This window comes from Megascapheus bottae, chromosome 6, assembly GCF_031878675.1.
Source record: "Megascapheus bottae isolate mThoBot1 chromosome 6, mThoBot2.hap1, whole genome shotgun sequence".
In the NCBI taxonomy this organism is placed as follows: domain Eukaryota; kingdom Metazoa; phylum Chordata; class Mammalia; order Rodentia; family Geomyidae; genus Megascapheus; species Megascapheus bottae.
Window position 1 is genome coordinate 73164867 of NC_143514.1, and position 14667 is coordinate 73179533.

General features: G+C 49.1%; 1 protein-coding gene and 1 long non-coding RNA gene across 2 annotated transcripts in view; one reads left to right on the forward strand and one right to left on the reverse strand.

The window, feature by feature from the left end:
• The window catches only part of Tmco4 (transmembrane and coiled-coil domains 4), a 51570-nt gene that overhangs the window by 18140 nt on the left and 18763 nt on the right, over positions 1-14667 (forward strand). Inside the window, exons 5-10 of the mRNA XM_090335692.1 lie at positions 558-690; positions 7548-7645; positions 8382-8525; positions 9426-9545; positions 11771-11935; positions 12681-12817. Coding sequence (XP_090191818.1) covers positions 558-690; positions 7548-7645; positions 8382-8525; positions 9426-9545; positions 11771-11935; positions 12681-12817 — 797 coding nt within the window. The remainder of the gene's footprint in view (positions 1-557; positions 691-7547; positions 7646-8381; positions 8526-9425; positions 9546-11770; positions 11936-12680; positions 12818-14667) is intronic.
• On the reverse strand, positions 574-10958 carry LOC150062396 (uncharacterized). The gene is made up of 3 exons (XR_016536008.1): positions 10858-10958; positions 4849-4933; positions 574-661 (listed from the first exon to the last, which is right to left on the reverse strand). It is a non-coding gene; the product is annotated as an uncharacterized LOC150062396 (long non-coding RNA).

A 14667-nucleotide genomic window follows, 5' to 3' on the forward strand; every position in this document is an offset into this window, starting at 1 on the left:
AAGGAAGGAAACAGCATCAGAGAAGGAGGCATGGTGGCAGAAGCAGAGGCTGGAATGGTGTAGCCCTGAGCCAAAGGTGGTGGGAAGCCTGTAGATTTGGGAGAGGCCAGGAATGGAATTCGTCCTAGCACCTCTAAGAGGACAACACAATCTTGCTAACATTCAGGATCTCAGGCCACAGAGGTCCTAAATTTGTATTATCTGAAGTCACTAAATGTGGTTATTAACAGCATGTTGCAGCATGCAAAGGAGACTAACCCATTGGTTTTCATGGTTTTCATGCTGTTCACAGTGAAGCTATGATTTGGGGATCAGAGGGCATAGTGGCCCACAGCTCCTTAGACAGAAAGCAGCAGAGGAAGGGGTGAAATGGTGACCTTGTCGTGGAAAGTTCAGGCACTCCACAGTGGCAGTACAGCCTGGGGTGCTGGAAATGAGCAGACACTGCAGAGGACTGAGGAGGGGCTGGGGGAAGAGCTTCAGTCATGACTATTGTGAATGCCTCTGCGCTGAAAAACTCCATCTGATTGCCTTTGTTGTCCTTTCTGTCTCTGGAGGGCGCTACGATGCCCGAGCCAGAGTCCTCATCTGCCATGTGACTTCTCTGCTCCACGTTTCCCTGGAGGACCTGGATGTCCTAGAAGAGACGTTCCTTGAAAGCCTGAAGGAAGCCAGAGAGGAAGAATCTGAGTAAGAAATCTCTGCATTTCCACTCAAGGGGGCTTTGCCCATACCGGTGCCTAGGTAGAGAGTTACTGTGTGACCCTAAGAAGTCCCTTACCCTCTCTGGGCCTCAGTCCTCACTTCCAAGAATGGGAGGACCAAATAGAGGGTTACTAAAGGCTGTGCTTCTGACTTTAACGTCCTAGGGCTCTGACACCCTGCTCGACACCTCAGGCCCAGGTCGATGGGCTTGAGCAACCTGCGTTCCAAAAATCCCACTTCAGATACCCATCTACTGCCTGACCTTGGGCAGCTAGCTGTTGACCTTTTTCAGAGCTGCAATGTTCTGTGTGTGTAAAATGGCAATAAGGATAGTGGCCTTCCGGGCCATTGGGAGAAAGGAACACTGCTATAATATAAAACACTCTGCCCAGGCCTGGCGCCATAGAGAGTACTCGATGTCAGGCCTCTCACACACACGCCCCAAACACATCCGACTCCTCCACGGCAGAGGCTTTTCAATTATATCGGAAACTTGGCCACCGCACCACCTAACACAAAAATCTAAATCCCAGTGCAATAAATCAATCCCAGCCACAGCCTAATTGTAGATTGCTGGCACCAGGCACGTCGGCCCGGCCCTGAGTCTCCTTCATCTACAGTGGCTTAGGTTGCACTAGTCAATTCTTCCAGTTGTCAGGTTCAGAGTCGGAAACACCCTCCTGGCGGGGCTTATGGGGCAAAGGGAATGGGTGTTACCTCAAAAAAGGAGGAAACGTAGCTTGTTGAAATAACCTCAGAACATCTTTGCTCTCTCAGACTATCTGCAAGAAAATAACCTTGATCCAAACCAATTACCATAACCACAAAGGCTGTCCCGGTTATTGAAAGCACCAGAAATAGGTAGGGTCTTCTAGGCCTTCAGGTTAAGAAACCTAGCATTTGTTGGTTGGAAATCTTGCCAGTACCAGGGCTTTGAACTCGGGACCTTGTGTTTTTTTTTTTTTTTTTGGTAGTCCTGGGCCTTGAGCTCAGGGCCTGAGCACTGTCCTTGGGCTTTCTCAAGGCTAGAGCTCTACCACTTGAGCCTCAGCACCACTTCTGGCTTTTTTCTATGTATTGGTACTGAGGAATCGAATCCAGGTCTTAGGCAAGCACTCCAGCACTAGGCCAAACTCTCGGCCCCCCAGATCTTGCAGTCTTGCTTGGCTTTTTTTCACTCAAAGCTGACACTTTACCACTTGACCCACATCTCCACTTCTGGCTTTTTGTGGTTAGTTAGAAATAAGAGTCTCACAAACTTTTCTGTCCTAGCTGGCTTCAAACCTCAATCCTCAGATCAAACATAGCCTCCTGAGTGGCTAGGATTACATGTATGAACCTGCAGAACCTGATTATTAGCTGAAAAACCTTATCAGAAAGAAGCATATTATCCAGAGGAATTTGTTCTGTTAACATCAGTAATCCACATCAGAGAAAATGGAAAACAGAAGTTCTAATACAGCCCAGCTCAGATAGAGTGTGGCCTTGACTGCCTAGTTTAGCTTCTCTGTGGCTCAGTTTCCTCATCTGCAAAATAGGAATAATAGTAGACCCTCTTGAATGAGATTCTTACAGGCTTGAAAATGAAAATGTTAGGTAGGCCTGAGTACTACTAGTTTTGTTTTTGTTTTTGTTTTTGTTTTGGTCAATCTGGGCCTGGGCTCTGTCCCTGAACTCTTCAACTCAAGGCTACTGCCCTACCCCTGGAGCCACAGTGCCACTTCTGGTTTCTGGCTGAGATTCTCAGATCTCAGCCTCTGGAGTAGCTAGGATTACAGGTGTGAGCTATCGCACCGGGCTTTTTAGCTATTTTTGAAATAGTAATCATAATTATTACTTAGGAATGCTTTCCCCAGAAATATGGGTGGATTTAGGGACCGCAGTGATGGATCTCAGATTCTGTTTGTGGTTCCTTAAAGTATCTCAGACCCAGAGAAAGCAGCATAGCAACTCTTCACCCTGGAAGCCTGATTCTTATCTCTGATTCTGCTGCTACCTTTCTGTGTAGCTTAGGAACCTGGCTTGCCCTCTTTGGGCACCAGCCTCCATTTTTGTTTTCTCAGTGAATTATAAGCCTGTATGTAACCTGAATGGATCTGATTTTATGTAAGTTCCTTTGAACTTTCCGAACTCCTTTCTGCTTCTGGAAGGTTAGGTAATGGAATGGAATGTGCTACCCAACTGTTCTGCCCAAGCTGACTTCAAACCACGATCCTCTAGATCTCAGCCTCCTGAAGTGTGACCCACGCCACCTTAACTGACTTCTTGACAATAAATCCCCAGTGATGGTGAAAATGTTCACCGGTGTCCTGTTAGTCTGAAGGTTTCTGTTCACGTGGTAGGCCGGTCTACTCTGCCTTATACCTTTTCATTTTATACCTTACCTTTTTCTTAATTAAGACACCCCCCTGTCCCCTCCAGTTTCATAGTGAGTGGGGACACATCACTGTGGGAAGGGGGTAGTCTTGTCTACCTGCTGAAATTACCATCCTCCTGTGATCTCCCCCGCCCAGGCCCAGGGGTAGCAGCAGAAGGTGGAGAGGTGGAAGTGTTTGACCCAGCCACAGGAGCTCAGGGACTGCCTTCAGTTTCTAGCTGCAGTCCAGGCAGTGCCACTGACACTCAGAGCGCCACCCGCCCCCCCACCCCATGCCTGTTCCCATGGTAGGTTGTCAGCTGCTGGAATTCCCCAGCCTTCCCATTCCACACCTTGAATCCTGCCAAAAATCCAATAGTTTCCATCCTCCCTGTTTAAAGTGAATTAAGAACCATCAGTTAAGCATCAAAGCAATTAAGGGTCAAAGTATATCACCAGCTTCTGTGAAGAAGGAAATTCTTTTTAGTAAGAAGAATGGTAATAGCAATAAAAATATTGAACAGGTAGATAGGCTGGTCATTATATGTGAATCATCTCATCTCGTGAAGATCTCACAAAACTTTTCCTCAGAAATCATGTATTATTATTAGTTGGAGAAGAAGATTTAGATGTAAATGCAATCAATAGGTTGGGTGTGGATGGCTCATACCTATCATCCTAGCAACTCAAGAGGCTGCGATCTGAAGACTGCAGTTCAAAATCAGCTGGGGCAGAAAGGTCTGTGAGTTAGCCAGTGAAGAGCTAGAAATGGAGGTATGGTTCAAGTGGTAAAGAGCCAGCCTTGAGTGAATAAAAACCTAAGGGATGGCACCCTAGCCCTAAGTTCAAACCCTAGTACCGGCATAAATGGAATAAGTGTAAATTGTACTTTGTCATAGTAAGTGGATCCATCCATCCCGGCAGATTTGGCCGGGAGTTTGGCCTCGTGGTTAAAGTGCTCGCCTAGCATGCACAAAGACCCGGGTCGATTGCTTGGTACCACATATATAGAAAAAGCCGGAAGTGGTGCTGTGGCTCAAGTGGTAGAGCTCTAGCCTTGAGAAAGTCCAAGGACAGTGCTCAGACCCTGAGCTCAAGCCCAGGACTGGCAAAAAAAAAAAAAAAGATAAGCAGATTTTGCCTCCCTTCAATCTCAATGGTTTATAGGCTCAGCCATTATGTCTTACTCCCACTGCTTCTCTACTACAGGCTGGCTGTGTCTTGTGTCTACATTGACTTCATTCTAGAGTCTAGATACAGTGGCCCCATTCCTGTCTGGAATGTTGTCAGCCTTGAGCCAGAGGACAGGAGACCTGTCAGGCTGCCCTATGAGTTCTTAAAGCTCCTTCCAGAAGTGGCCCACAAAGCTGATCATCAATTGTCATTTAGGGCATGCTCTGTATTAGCATTTCCACATTCCTCACATTCAACTAACCATGGCTAGAAAATACTTTTAAGTTAGGTCTGGCTGCATATAGTAGTACATGCCTGTAATCCCAGCCCTCAGGAAATACAGGCAGCAAGATTACGAGTTTCAGTCCAGCCTCTGCTATTATATAATAAGAGCTAGCCCCAAACAAAATATAATTAGGTCTGATACTGAATATGTTCAGCTTTTTTATCATTATTCAAGATATACAGATAGATAGATAGATAGATGGATACATTATATAAGATGGATACATTATACGAGTTGTATACATGTGCCATTAGGTACAGTAAATAATCTAAACACGGTTAAAGTAGAAGTGAGAATCGCATAAATTAGAAATAAATACTGCACCTACAGTTATTTATTGAGCACCTCTGGATTTTACTGCCTTCATGGGATCCTGGAACCAATTCCCAATGGAAGCACAACTGTAGAATATTCTAGTAAGAGAGAGAAAGTGATGAGCAAGTGACCCCCACAGCAAAGGAAGGCATCAAGCCACTGAGTGCAGTTGAGATGTCAAGACCAGATCAGGCCTTTGGCTCTGAGCCATCGCCCTGCTTCTTCTCCCTCCCGCCCTCTGCGGAGGCATGTGGTTCTGCACCCAGAGTGTGCATAGGTTTCTGTCACAAGTTTCTACACTCTGTCTCAAAGCAGTAAGAAGAGCCATGTGCTTTTCCTGTGTCTGCCTAGGTAGGCATGGAGAGGTGAGCTGGCAGGAAGCCAAAGGGTATGCCAGCTCCCAGAAGCGCCAATGCAAGTCCATTTCTGGAAACAGGTTGAACCCCTGGGTTTTTCTGCTCACGGATGACACAGTATCCCAAGACACTTGCCAATTGTCTATCTGCCATGTAAGTCGGTTGGTGAATATCCAAAGGAGAAACAGATTTAATCCTGAAAAATCCCCAACCTTGTGAGATATCCTTGTCCCCACTTTACAGCAGAGGAGACTGATGGTAGGATGCTCGGAAGTAGCCACGATTTCTCTCTCAACCTATCTGCAATGTGAGGACCACAATAAAACCATTTCCTAGAATAAGATAAAGCATAGTAAGTCCAAAGCACAGAAGCTAGTGGATAGGCATCCCTCACTAAATATTAACCATTTTTCATCATTTCTTATCACCATGATTTGCCATCACTCCAGTGAATGTCCAAACTCCAGGTTCTGTTCAGAGGTTCCGCATAGCGGCTACTCCACCCAGCCTCTGCCCCTCCCCTCACTTCCAATCAAAAAACAATTGAGCTGGGCCCAGTGGCTCATGTAATCCTAGCTACTCTGGAGACTGAGATCTGAGGATCAAGGTTCAAAGCCAGCCTGGGCACAAAAGGATCTGAGACTCTTATCTCCAGTTAACCTCTAGAAAATAGGAAGTGGGGCTTGACTCAAGAGTAGGGTGGTAGCGGGGCCGGGAGTTTGGCCTAGTGGTTAAAGTGCTTGCCTAGCATGCATGAAGACCCGGGTTCGATTCCTCGGTACCACATACATAGAAAAAAGCCAGAAGTGGTGCTGAGGCTCAAGTGGTAGAGCTCTAGCCTTGAGAAAGTCCAAGGACAGTGCTCAGGCCCTGAGCTCAAGCCCAGGACTGGCAAAAAAAAAAAAAGAGTAGGGTGGTAGCCTTGAGCTGAAGAGCTCAGGGACACCACACAGGCCCAAGGGTAGAATGGTAACCTTGAGCTGTGGAGCTCAGGGACAATGCCCAGGCCAAGTTCAAGTCCCAGGCTGCAGATCCCCAAGGGGAACAGGATTCATGATGCCTGAGCGCTTGAGACAGCCCCGCCCCTGTGCACCTGATACCAGCTCATCCCCCATGCTTTTTTTTCCTGCTGCCAGCTTTTCCAGCACTTCCATCTCTAGCCTGGAAGTGTCTAGCAATTGCCCCTTGGTTTCCTGGGAAGAAATGTCTCTGACCCATTCTCCTCAAGGGGAAATGGGCTTCCAGTTGTCCCTGGGGGAGGTGGGAGTCAAAGGCAGGATGGGAGAGAAGGGAGGGAAAGGGGGAGGGGCAATAGAGTCTCTCTGTCGAAAAGTACTCTGTGCTTCTCTTGCAATTATTCTTAGTTGTTGTTTTCTTTTCATTGTTCAATTGCCACCCTGTTAGATGGATCTGTTAGGTAAGTAGTATGCCTTGTCCACTTAAGATTCCCCTGCTAGGTTTCAGAAAAGTTTTTCTTGGGTCTGAGAATGTGGCTTAGTAGTAGAGTGCTTGCCTAGCATGGGTGAAGCCCTGGGTTGGATTCCTCCATACCACATGAACAGAAAAAGCCATAACTGGCGCCATGGTTCAAGTGGTGAAACACTAGCCTTGAGCAAAAACAAGCTCAGGGACAGTGCCAGGCCCTGAGTTCAAGCCCTGGGGACTGGCAACACACACACACACACAGAAAAGTTTTAAAAGTTTTTCTTAAATGTACCAGTCCTGGGCCTCTGAGCACTGTCCCTGAGCTCCTTTGACTCACGACTAGTGCTCTTCCACTTGTGCCACAGCTCCACTTCCAGCTTTTTTCTGTGATTAATTGGAGATAACAGTTTCACAGACTTTCCTGCCCAGGCTGGCTTCAAGCTGAGATCTATAGATCTCAGCCTTCTGTGTGGCTAGAATTACAAACATAAGCCACTGGGTTCCAGGCTCTTTTTTCCTCTTCTTTTCTGTTTGTGCCAGTATTGGGGATTGAACTCAAGTCCTCAGGTGCTGTCCCTTCGCTTTTCCATTCAAGGCTCTACCACTTGAGCGCACCTCCACTTCTGGCTTTTTGGTGGCTAATTGGAGATAGCGTCTCCTAGACTTTCCTGTTTCTACCTGTGAGCCTGAGATCTAAGCCTCCTGTATGGCTAGGATCACAGGCCTGAGCCACCAGCATCCAACTAGCTTCAGCTCCTTAAAAGCATCGATAGGCCTGTGACAAGTTTGGTAGCCTGCTCTGCTGGACAGAGTAACTAATTCCCATCATGGCTCTTCCCTGGAGGAAAGGTGGGGTTGGAGTTGGTGGAGTAGAAGGTCTCAAGGGATCCTGGCCATAGCTGACCCTTTGAGGTCAACCTCTTACCCCCAGAACGGCTGAGGCATCCCGGAAGAAGAAAGAAAACCGGAGGAAATGGAAGCGCTACCTCCTGATAGGCCTGGCGACAGTAGGAGGCGGAACGGTGATTGGTAAGGCCAGCCGGGCAGGTACCATGAAGCAATCTAGACTCGCAGCAAGCACGGAGAGGGCAGGTGGTTTGCTGGGAGGTGACCCCAGTACACAAAGGGTCAGTGCTACATAGGCTCCTTAGCACGGTTCAAAGTTGTCATAGGCTGGGTGTTGATGGCTCACTCCTATCATCCTAAAATACTCAGGAGGCTGAGATCTGAGGTTCCCAGTTCAAAGCCAGCCCAGGCAGGAAATTCTGTGAGATTTCCAGCACCACCAAAACTACCAAAAAGCTGGAAGTGGAGCTATGGCTCAAATGGTAGAGCATTTGTCTTGAGCCAAAGAAGCTTAGAGACAGCACCCAGGCCCCGAGTTCAAGCTCCAGAATCGACACTAAAAAATAAAAATAGAAGTGTCCATGGGAGGTGGTGGTAACTTATGGAGTCAAAACTCATCAAGCCATTGCTGGGCACTGTGGCTCACGCCTATAATCCTAGCTACTCAGGAGTCTGAGACCTGAGAAGGGAGGTTCAAAGCCAGCCCAGGCACTACAAAGCCGTGAGACTCTTATCTCCATTTAACTTCTAGAAAACATGAAGTGGAGCTGGGGCTCAAAGGTAGGGTGGTAGCCTTGAGCTGAAGAGCTCAGGGACAGCGCTGAGGTCTAGAGTTCAAGCCCCTTGACCCTCCCCCCCAAAAAAAGTCAAGCTGTATCCTGACTTCCACTTTCACTCATGTGGACTGCTTTCCCTGCAGGTGTGACCGGAGGCCTGGCTGCCCCTCTGGTGGCTGCAGGAGCTGCCACAATCATTGGCAGTGCCGGGGCAGCGGCACTGGGCTCTGTGGCTGGCATAGCTGTCATGACCTCGCTGTTTGGTGCAGCTGGAGCTGGCCTGACTGGTAAGGCTGAAAGGAGCAGGGAGCCAGGCACGGGTGGCTCACGCCTATAATCCTAGCTATTCAGTAGGCTGAGATCTGAGGACTGAGGTTCAAAGCCAGCCTGGGCACGAAAGTCCATGAGACTCATCTCTAGTGAACCACCAGAAAAACACAAGTAGCATGTTGGCTCAAAGTGATAGAGTACTAGCCTTGAGCTGAAGAGCTCAGGGACAGCGCCCATCCCAGAGTTCAAGTCCCACAACCAACCAAAAAAACCCCAAAACTGTATGAGACCCTTAACTCCCATTAACCAGCTAAAAAGGTAAAAGTGGAGGTATGGCTTGAGTGGTAGAGTACCCACCTGGAACAGAAAAAAGTAAAGCGTATAAGGTCCTGAGTTCAAACTCTAGTACTGGTGCACACATACATGCACGTGCACATGCGCGCGTGCACGCGAACTAAGAGGGACTTTTTCATCCAGAGTGGCCCAGGTCACTGAAGGACTCTCCAGTTCTCCCTACGAATGGCTTCTTGGGTAACAGAGGAGATGTAGCTTTGACTCCTCTGTGTCCTAGTTGGGCCTGACTTGCAACTGACCTCTCAGAAGCTACTGGACTAGTATTCTGCATGCCAGGGCCAAGACCAAGTTTGTGAACCTGGCTTCCCTGCCCCCCACCCAAGTGCTTCTTGAAGAAGATTCCTGAGCCTGCTTCCCCACTCTGATCATGCAGGCAAGCCAGCTGCAGGCACGAGGCCTTCTCCTGGCTTTCAATCAGAAACAGTAATGGTACCTTAAAAGGTCTACAACTAAAATACATTTGTCCAGGGGCAGGGCAGCTAGTTAGTTAGAGTGGACATGAGAGCTACGGCCCTCCCAGGATTCCCTCACCTCTTCTCCTGTTCTTGTGTCCGGGTCTTTAGGGTACAAGATGAAGAAGCGTGTGGGCGCCATTGAGGAGTTTACGTTCCTGCCCCTGACGGAAGGCAGGCAACTCCATATCACTGTTGCCATCACTGGATGGCTCTCGTCCGGCAAATATCGTGAGGATTGGGGGTGCAGGAGGATTGGGGGTGGGAGGGGGGCACTGGTGGAGGTGGGCCTACTGCTCATCAGACCTGCGGCTATGTCCTTGCTTGCATGCAACTCTAGGGAGTGGGCAGGAAGAGGCCCATATTGCAGAGGGGCAAACTGAGGCTCAGAAAGGTGAGATGACTTCATTTCTACATCCAGCCACCCATCCACTCACCTCCTGACCCACACATCCATTTATGTTTCACTGCAGATACCCATCCATCCACCCACTCATCCATCTAGCAATCCATCCACCCAGTGTCCATCCGCCCATCCATCTACCTAGCCACTCATCCACCCATCTATCCATCCATCCTCCATCTCTCCACCCAGCTACCCAGCATCCATCCACCCATCTACCCATTCATTCATTTACCCATCTATTCATCCACCCACTTATCTATTTATCAGTTTGCATAGAGTATGCACTCACCCACCGCCCACCCACCATCATTCATCCAGCCAGCCAGTAGTATTTATAAAGCAATGTACTTAACTAGGTTAAGCCAAGCCTTAGTAATTCACTGATAAGATAGCCTCGTCAGATGTCTGCTTCCATGGAACAAACAAGACAGAGACTGGCCACGTATTATAGGGAAGCTTTGTGGCTGGCACAGTTGGGGAAGCATAAAGGAGCTATTCCTGGGGGAAGATTTTAGAGGAAGCAGCACCATCAAAGGTCCTGAGGTACAAAAAGACCAAAAGGATCAGAGAGTGACTACATCAAGTAGCCCGGAGGCAGGATCACACCATAGCAATAGCAGGAAGAGCCCTCAGGGCAAGAAGGAAATAAGATAGCACAGGGCTGTCTTGCTTTCTCGGGTGAGAGATCAGTACAGCTTGGCTGTGTGACTTCCCCATGCCTCGGTGACTTCATTTGTCAAGGGGAACAAATGATTCCTGCTGCTCAGGGTGGCTGCGCAGACTAGCCAGCACTGAGGCAACACGGGCCACAGATACCAGCTCCCGGCTCTGATCTGGCAGTGCATGCTTGGGTGAAGAAAAATCATCTCTGTTGTTCTTTTTAGCCATCTAGTGAGTGTGGGGCTTGGAGCAAGATGCCTAGAGATCACCCATGGCTAGGCACTGTGGGTCACACCTGTAATCCCAGCTACTCAAGAGGCTGAATCATGGCTCAAAGTGATTCCTAGACTTTGGCTGGCGGGGGGGGGGGTGCTAAAAGATAGCACCTAGGCCCCAAAGTCAAGCCCCAGTATTGGGGGGGTTGGGAAGGGAGAACCAAATTAGAGAAAGTTCAGTAAGGAACAAACCATCACTCACTTCTGTCAGCTTGAGGCCTTAATTGTCACTAAGTCTTGCTTGCAGATATGATGGGAATAATTGCTGTGTTATAATGAAGGGAAAAAGGAAGGAGGGAGGGAGGGAGGGAAGAGGGAGGGAGGGAAGGAAGGAGGGAGGGAAGGAAGGAGGGAGGGAGGAAATAATGTTTACACTTCACCATCTAGATGGCCTTTGGTGGCTGAGGTTCAGCTGTCTCTTCTATGAGGATGCTTCCATTTCCTAGGAGAGGAAACCAAGGCTCAGAACATCTTTCCCCCAGTTTCTGGATTATTTCCCACTCCATGAGTGTTGGCTTGAGGCAGTACTGCATCACAAAGCCACCCTGCTAGTCCCATACTAAGTCACAGCTTAATGTTCTACTTTTTCAAGAGAAGGAAAAAACTCTTTTATACATGAAGTCCTTCAAACTTTTTTGGGGAGCGGAGGGTTTGCCAGTCCTGAGGCTTGAACTCCAGAGCTGGGCACTGTCCCTGAACTTTTACACCCAAGACTGGTGCTCTACCACTTGAGCCACAACTTCACTTCCAGACTTTTTGGTGGCTAATTGGAGATAAGAGTCTCCTGGCTTTTCCTGCCCAGGCTGGCTTCAAACTGTGATCCTCAGATCTCAGTCGCCTAAGCAACTAGGATTTATAAGCATGAGCCTCCAACACCAGGCTCTTATCTCCACTCTAGGAAGGGAGGTACATGGTCTCTCTTCACAGAGAAACTCAAGGTCATTCCCAAGGTCACCTAACTACAGCTGACAAAAAGTTGTGATCAGAACCCTCCCTGGGGTAAACTATCTGCCCTGCTAGAGGGAGCTGCCCACTGGCTTGCCCCTAGCATTTCCATGAGTGAAGCATTGTGTGCCACAGACAGGCCAGATGCCACCTACCTGTGTTCCCCCCAGGGACCTTCAGCGCCCCGTGGGCTGCCCTGGCCCGCAGCCGTGAGCAGTACTGCCTGGCCTGGGAGGCCAAGTACCTGATGGAGCTCGGCAATGCCCTGGAGACCATTCTCAGTGGCCTCGCCAATATGGTGGCCCAGGAGGCCCTCAAGTATACTGTGCTGTCAGGTAAGCTAGCGCCCCCATCTAGCCAGCCGTGGTAAGGTATACTGGTGTCATATCCTCGCATACCTGCAGCAAAAGGAGGCTCAGCCCTGTGCTAGAGATAACACAGTTACCTGTATATGAGTCACAGGCCAACCACACAATGTATCTGTTAGCTACTGTTACATAACAAGCCTTCCCAAAAGTATAGCCTGAAATCACAATCGCTGATTCTGATAGCTCGGGGATGGTGGGGTTGAAGTGGGCTGATTCGAGCAAAAATCTGTGAGTCTGCTGACTGCCCCCTGACTTAGACCAGCTTGGGGCAGCTAGAGAGACTTGGCTCTGTTCCATATACCTCTCTACCTGAAGTCAGCAGGCTAGCCTAAGCCAGTGGGACAAGGGCGATACAGGCAGCCCTTGAGACCCCAGCTCAAGCTCCACATTTGCTGACGTTTCATGGGCTCACACAGATCACATGGATGGGCCTGGCAGGGACGATGAGAGAGGCGGCGTTGCACAGCAAGAAGGCAAACATGGAAAAGATAAAGGGTAGTGTGACAGGTGGGGACCATTTTGGGAGCTCTCACCTAGGAAAGTGCTTGGGCAGAAATTCAGACTGCTACAAGTGTCACATTTCTCCTTGAGTTTGACAGAAACTCAGAGCACTTGCAGACTCCGTGTTAGAGACTGCACGCAAGCACTCCAGCATCTGCCAGGCCAGCACTTTCCTAGGGAAAGCTCCTCATCTCCTCGCTGATATCCCCAGGTATTGTGGCAGCCCTCACCTGGCCAGCCTCCCTTCTCAGCGTGGCCAATGTCATCGACAACCCCTGGGGCGTGTGTCTCCATCGGTCAGCGGAGGTTGGCAAGCACCTGGCTCATATCCTGCTTTCCCGGCAGCAGGTACCTGGAAATGGCTGCTGGGGTGGGGAGGGTGGATAGAGGGAGGGAAAGGTGAGGTCAAGTCCACTTTGAGATGGCCTAGTGGCTTCAGGGAGAAGGTGGTCTCTGCTGCCTCTCCAGTTCAAGTCAGGAGAGTATCCTAGGATGGTCTGGATTTCTGGACAGGGCATCCCCAGCGGGTGATTAGGTGACCGCTGAACACTGAGAACCCATGGCCACAAGAAGCTTGCACGTGAAGTCATCTAGAGAGGCTGGCAGTGCTTGGGCTCATTGGGGCAAGGCTGTAGTGGAAGCATCAGGATCCATGTGTGGAGACATGAACAGACTAAACACACAGCAGCTTCAGGCCAGAGATGGGACTCCCACACACCGCAGCCAGGCTGTCACTGGAAAAAAGCCCTCCGTGCACCAGATGCTCAGCAATAGTTAGGAAAAAAAAAAAGTTGACTCTAGTAAAGGTATATTTTCCAGAGAAACGGAATTATCCTCTTTAAAATAAACTCAAGTGGGGAGCGGTGGCTCACGCCTGTAATCCTAGCTACTCAGGAGCCTGAGATCTGAGGATCGAGGTTCAGAGCCAGCCTAGGTACTAAAGACCGATAACCACTAGAAAACCGGAAGTGGGGCTGTGGCTTAAGGGGTAGGGCGGTAGCCTTGAGCTGAAAATCAGTTCAGGGACTGTGCCCAGGCCCAGAGTTCAAGCCCCATAACTGACAAAAATAAATCAATAAAATTAAGCCGGGCCAGGAGTGTGGCCTAGTGGTAGAGTGTTTACTAAGCATATATGAAGCCCTGGGTTGGATTCCTCAGTACCACATACCCAGCAAAAGCTGGGAGTAATGCTGTGGCTCAAGTGGTAGAGCTCTAACCTTGAGAAAGCCCAAGGACAGTGCCCAGACCCTGAATTTCAAACACCAGGACTGGCAAAATAAATAATCAAATAAAAAACACCCCAAGTTGGGCCGGGAGTTTGGCCTAGTGGTTAAAGTGCTTGCCTAGCATGCATAAAGACCCGGGTTCGATTCCTCGGTACCACATACATAGAAAAAAGCCGAAAGTGGTGCTGAGGCTCAAGTGGTAGAGCTCTAGCCTTGAGAAAGTCCAAGGACAGTGCTCAGACCCTGAGCTCAAGCCCAGGACTGGCAAAAAAAAAAAAAAAAAAAAAAACACCCCAAGTTATGGTTGTGAGTGCCAGCTGTGAGCAAAAACAGCCAAGCAATAGCTTGATACTCAGCATTGCTACATAAGAAATGGAAGGAAAAAATAGGATGAGGAGGAGGAAGGGAGAGAGGGAGGGAGGGAGCGAGAGAGGGAGGGAGGGAGGGAGGGAGAGAGGAAGGGAGGCAGATAGGCATTTGAGACAGGATCACAGATGAGTATGGGGCTAGAGTTTGGATGCAAGGAGAAAACCCAAAAGCATAGTGGCTTAAATAAGGCAGAAGTATATTTTTCCCAGGAAAACCTGAGACATCTCCCAGGCACTCTGGTGGCACGCCACTTGAGAAACCAGCTTCGCCATGTGGCTGCGCCACGTCTAGTTTTGACCTTCTGGCCCAACATGGCAGCACCTGTGGTATAGGTAGCCAGAAAAGGAAGAGCTGGTGGGAGAGAGCAGAGGCCTTGCTGCCAGCCGATGCCTCATTGGCCAGAGCCTTGCCACGTGACTGTACCTCATTGTCCCAGAAGCCAGGAAATATGGCCTTTGTTCTGAGAGATGAGACACCAGCTGAAATTCAATTATTGAGGACAAAAAGGCTGGTAAATACCAAGAGACAGAAGTTTCTGCCACTGTGGGAATGTTGCCTGGGCAACTGATGATAATTCCATTTCGTCTCTATCTTTGCCAAACA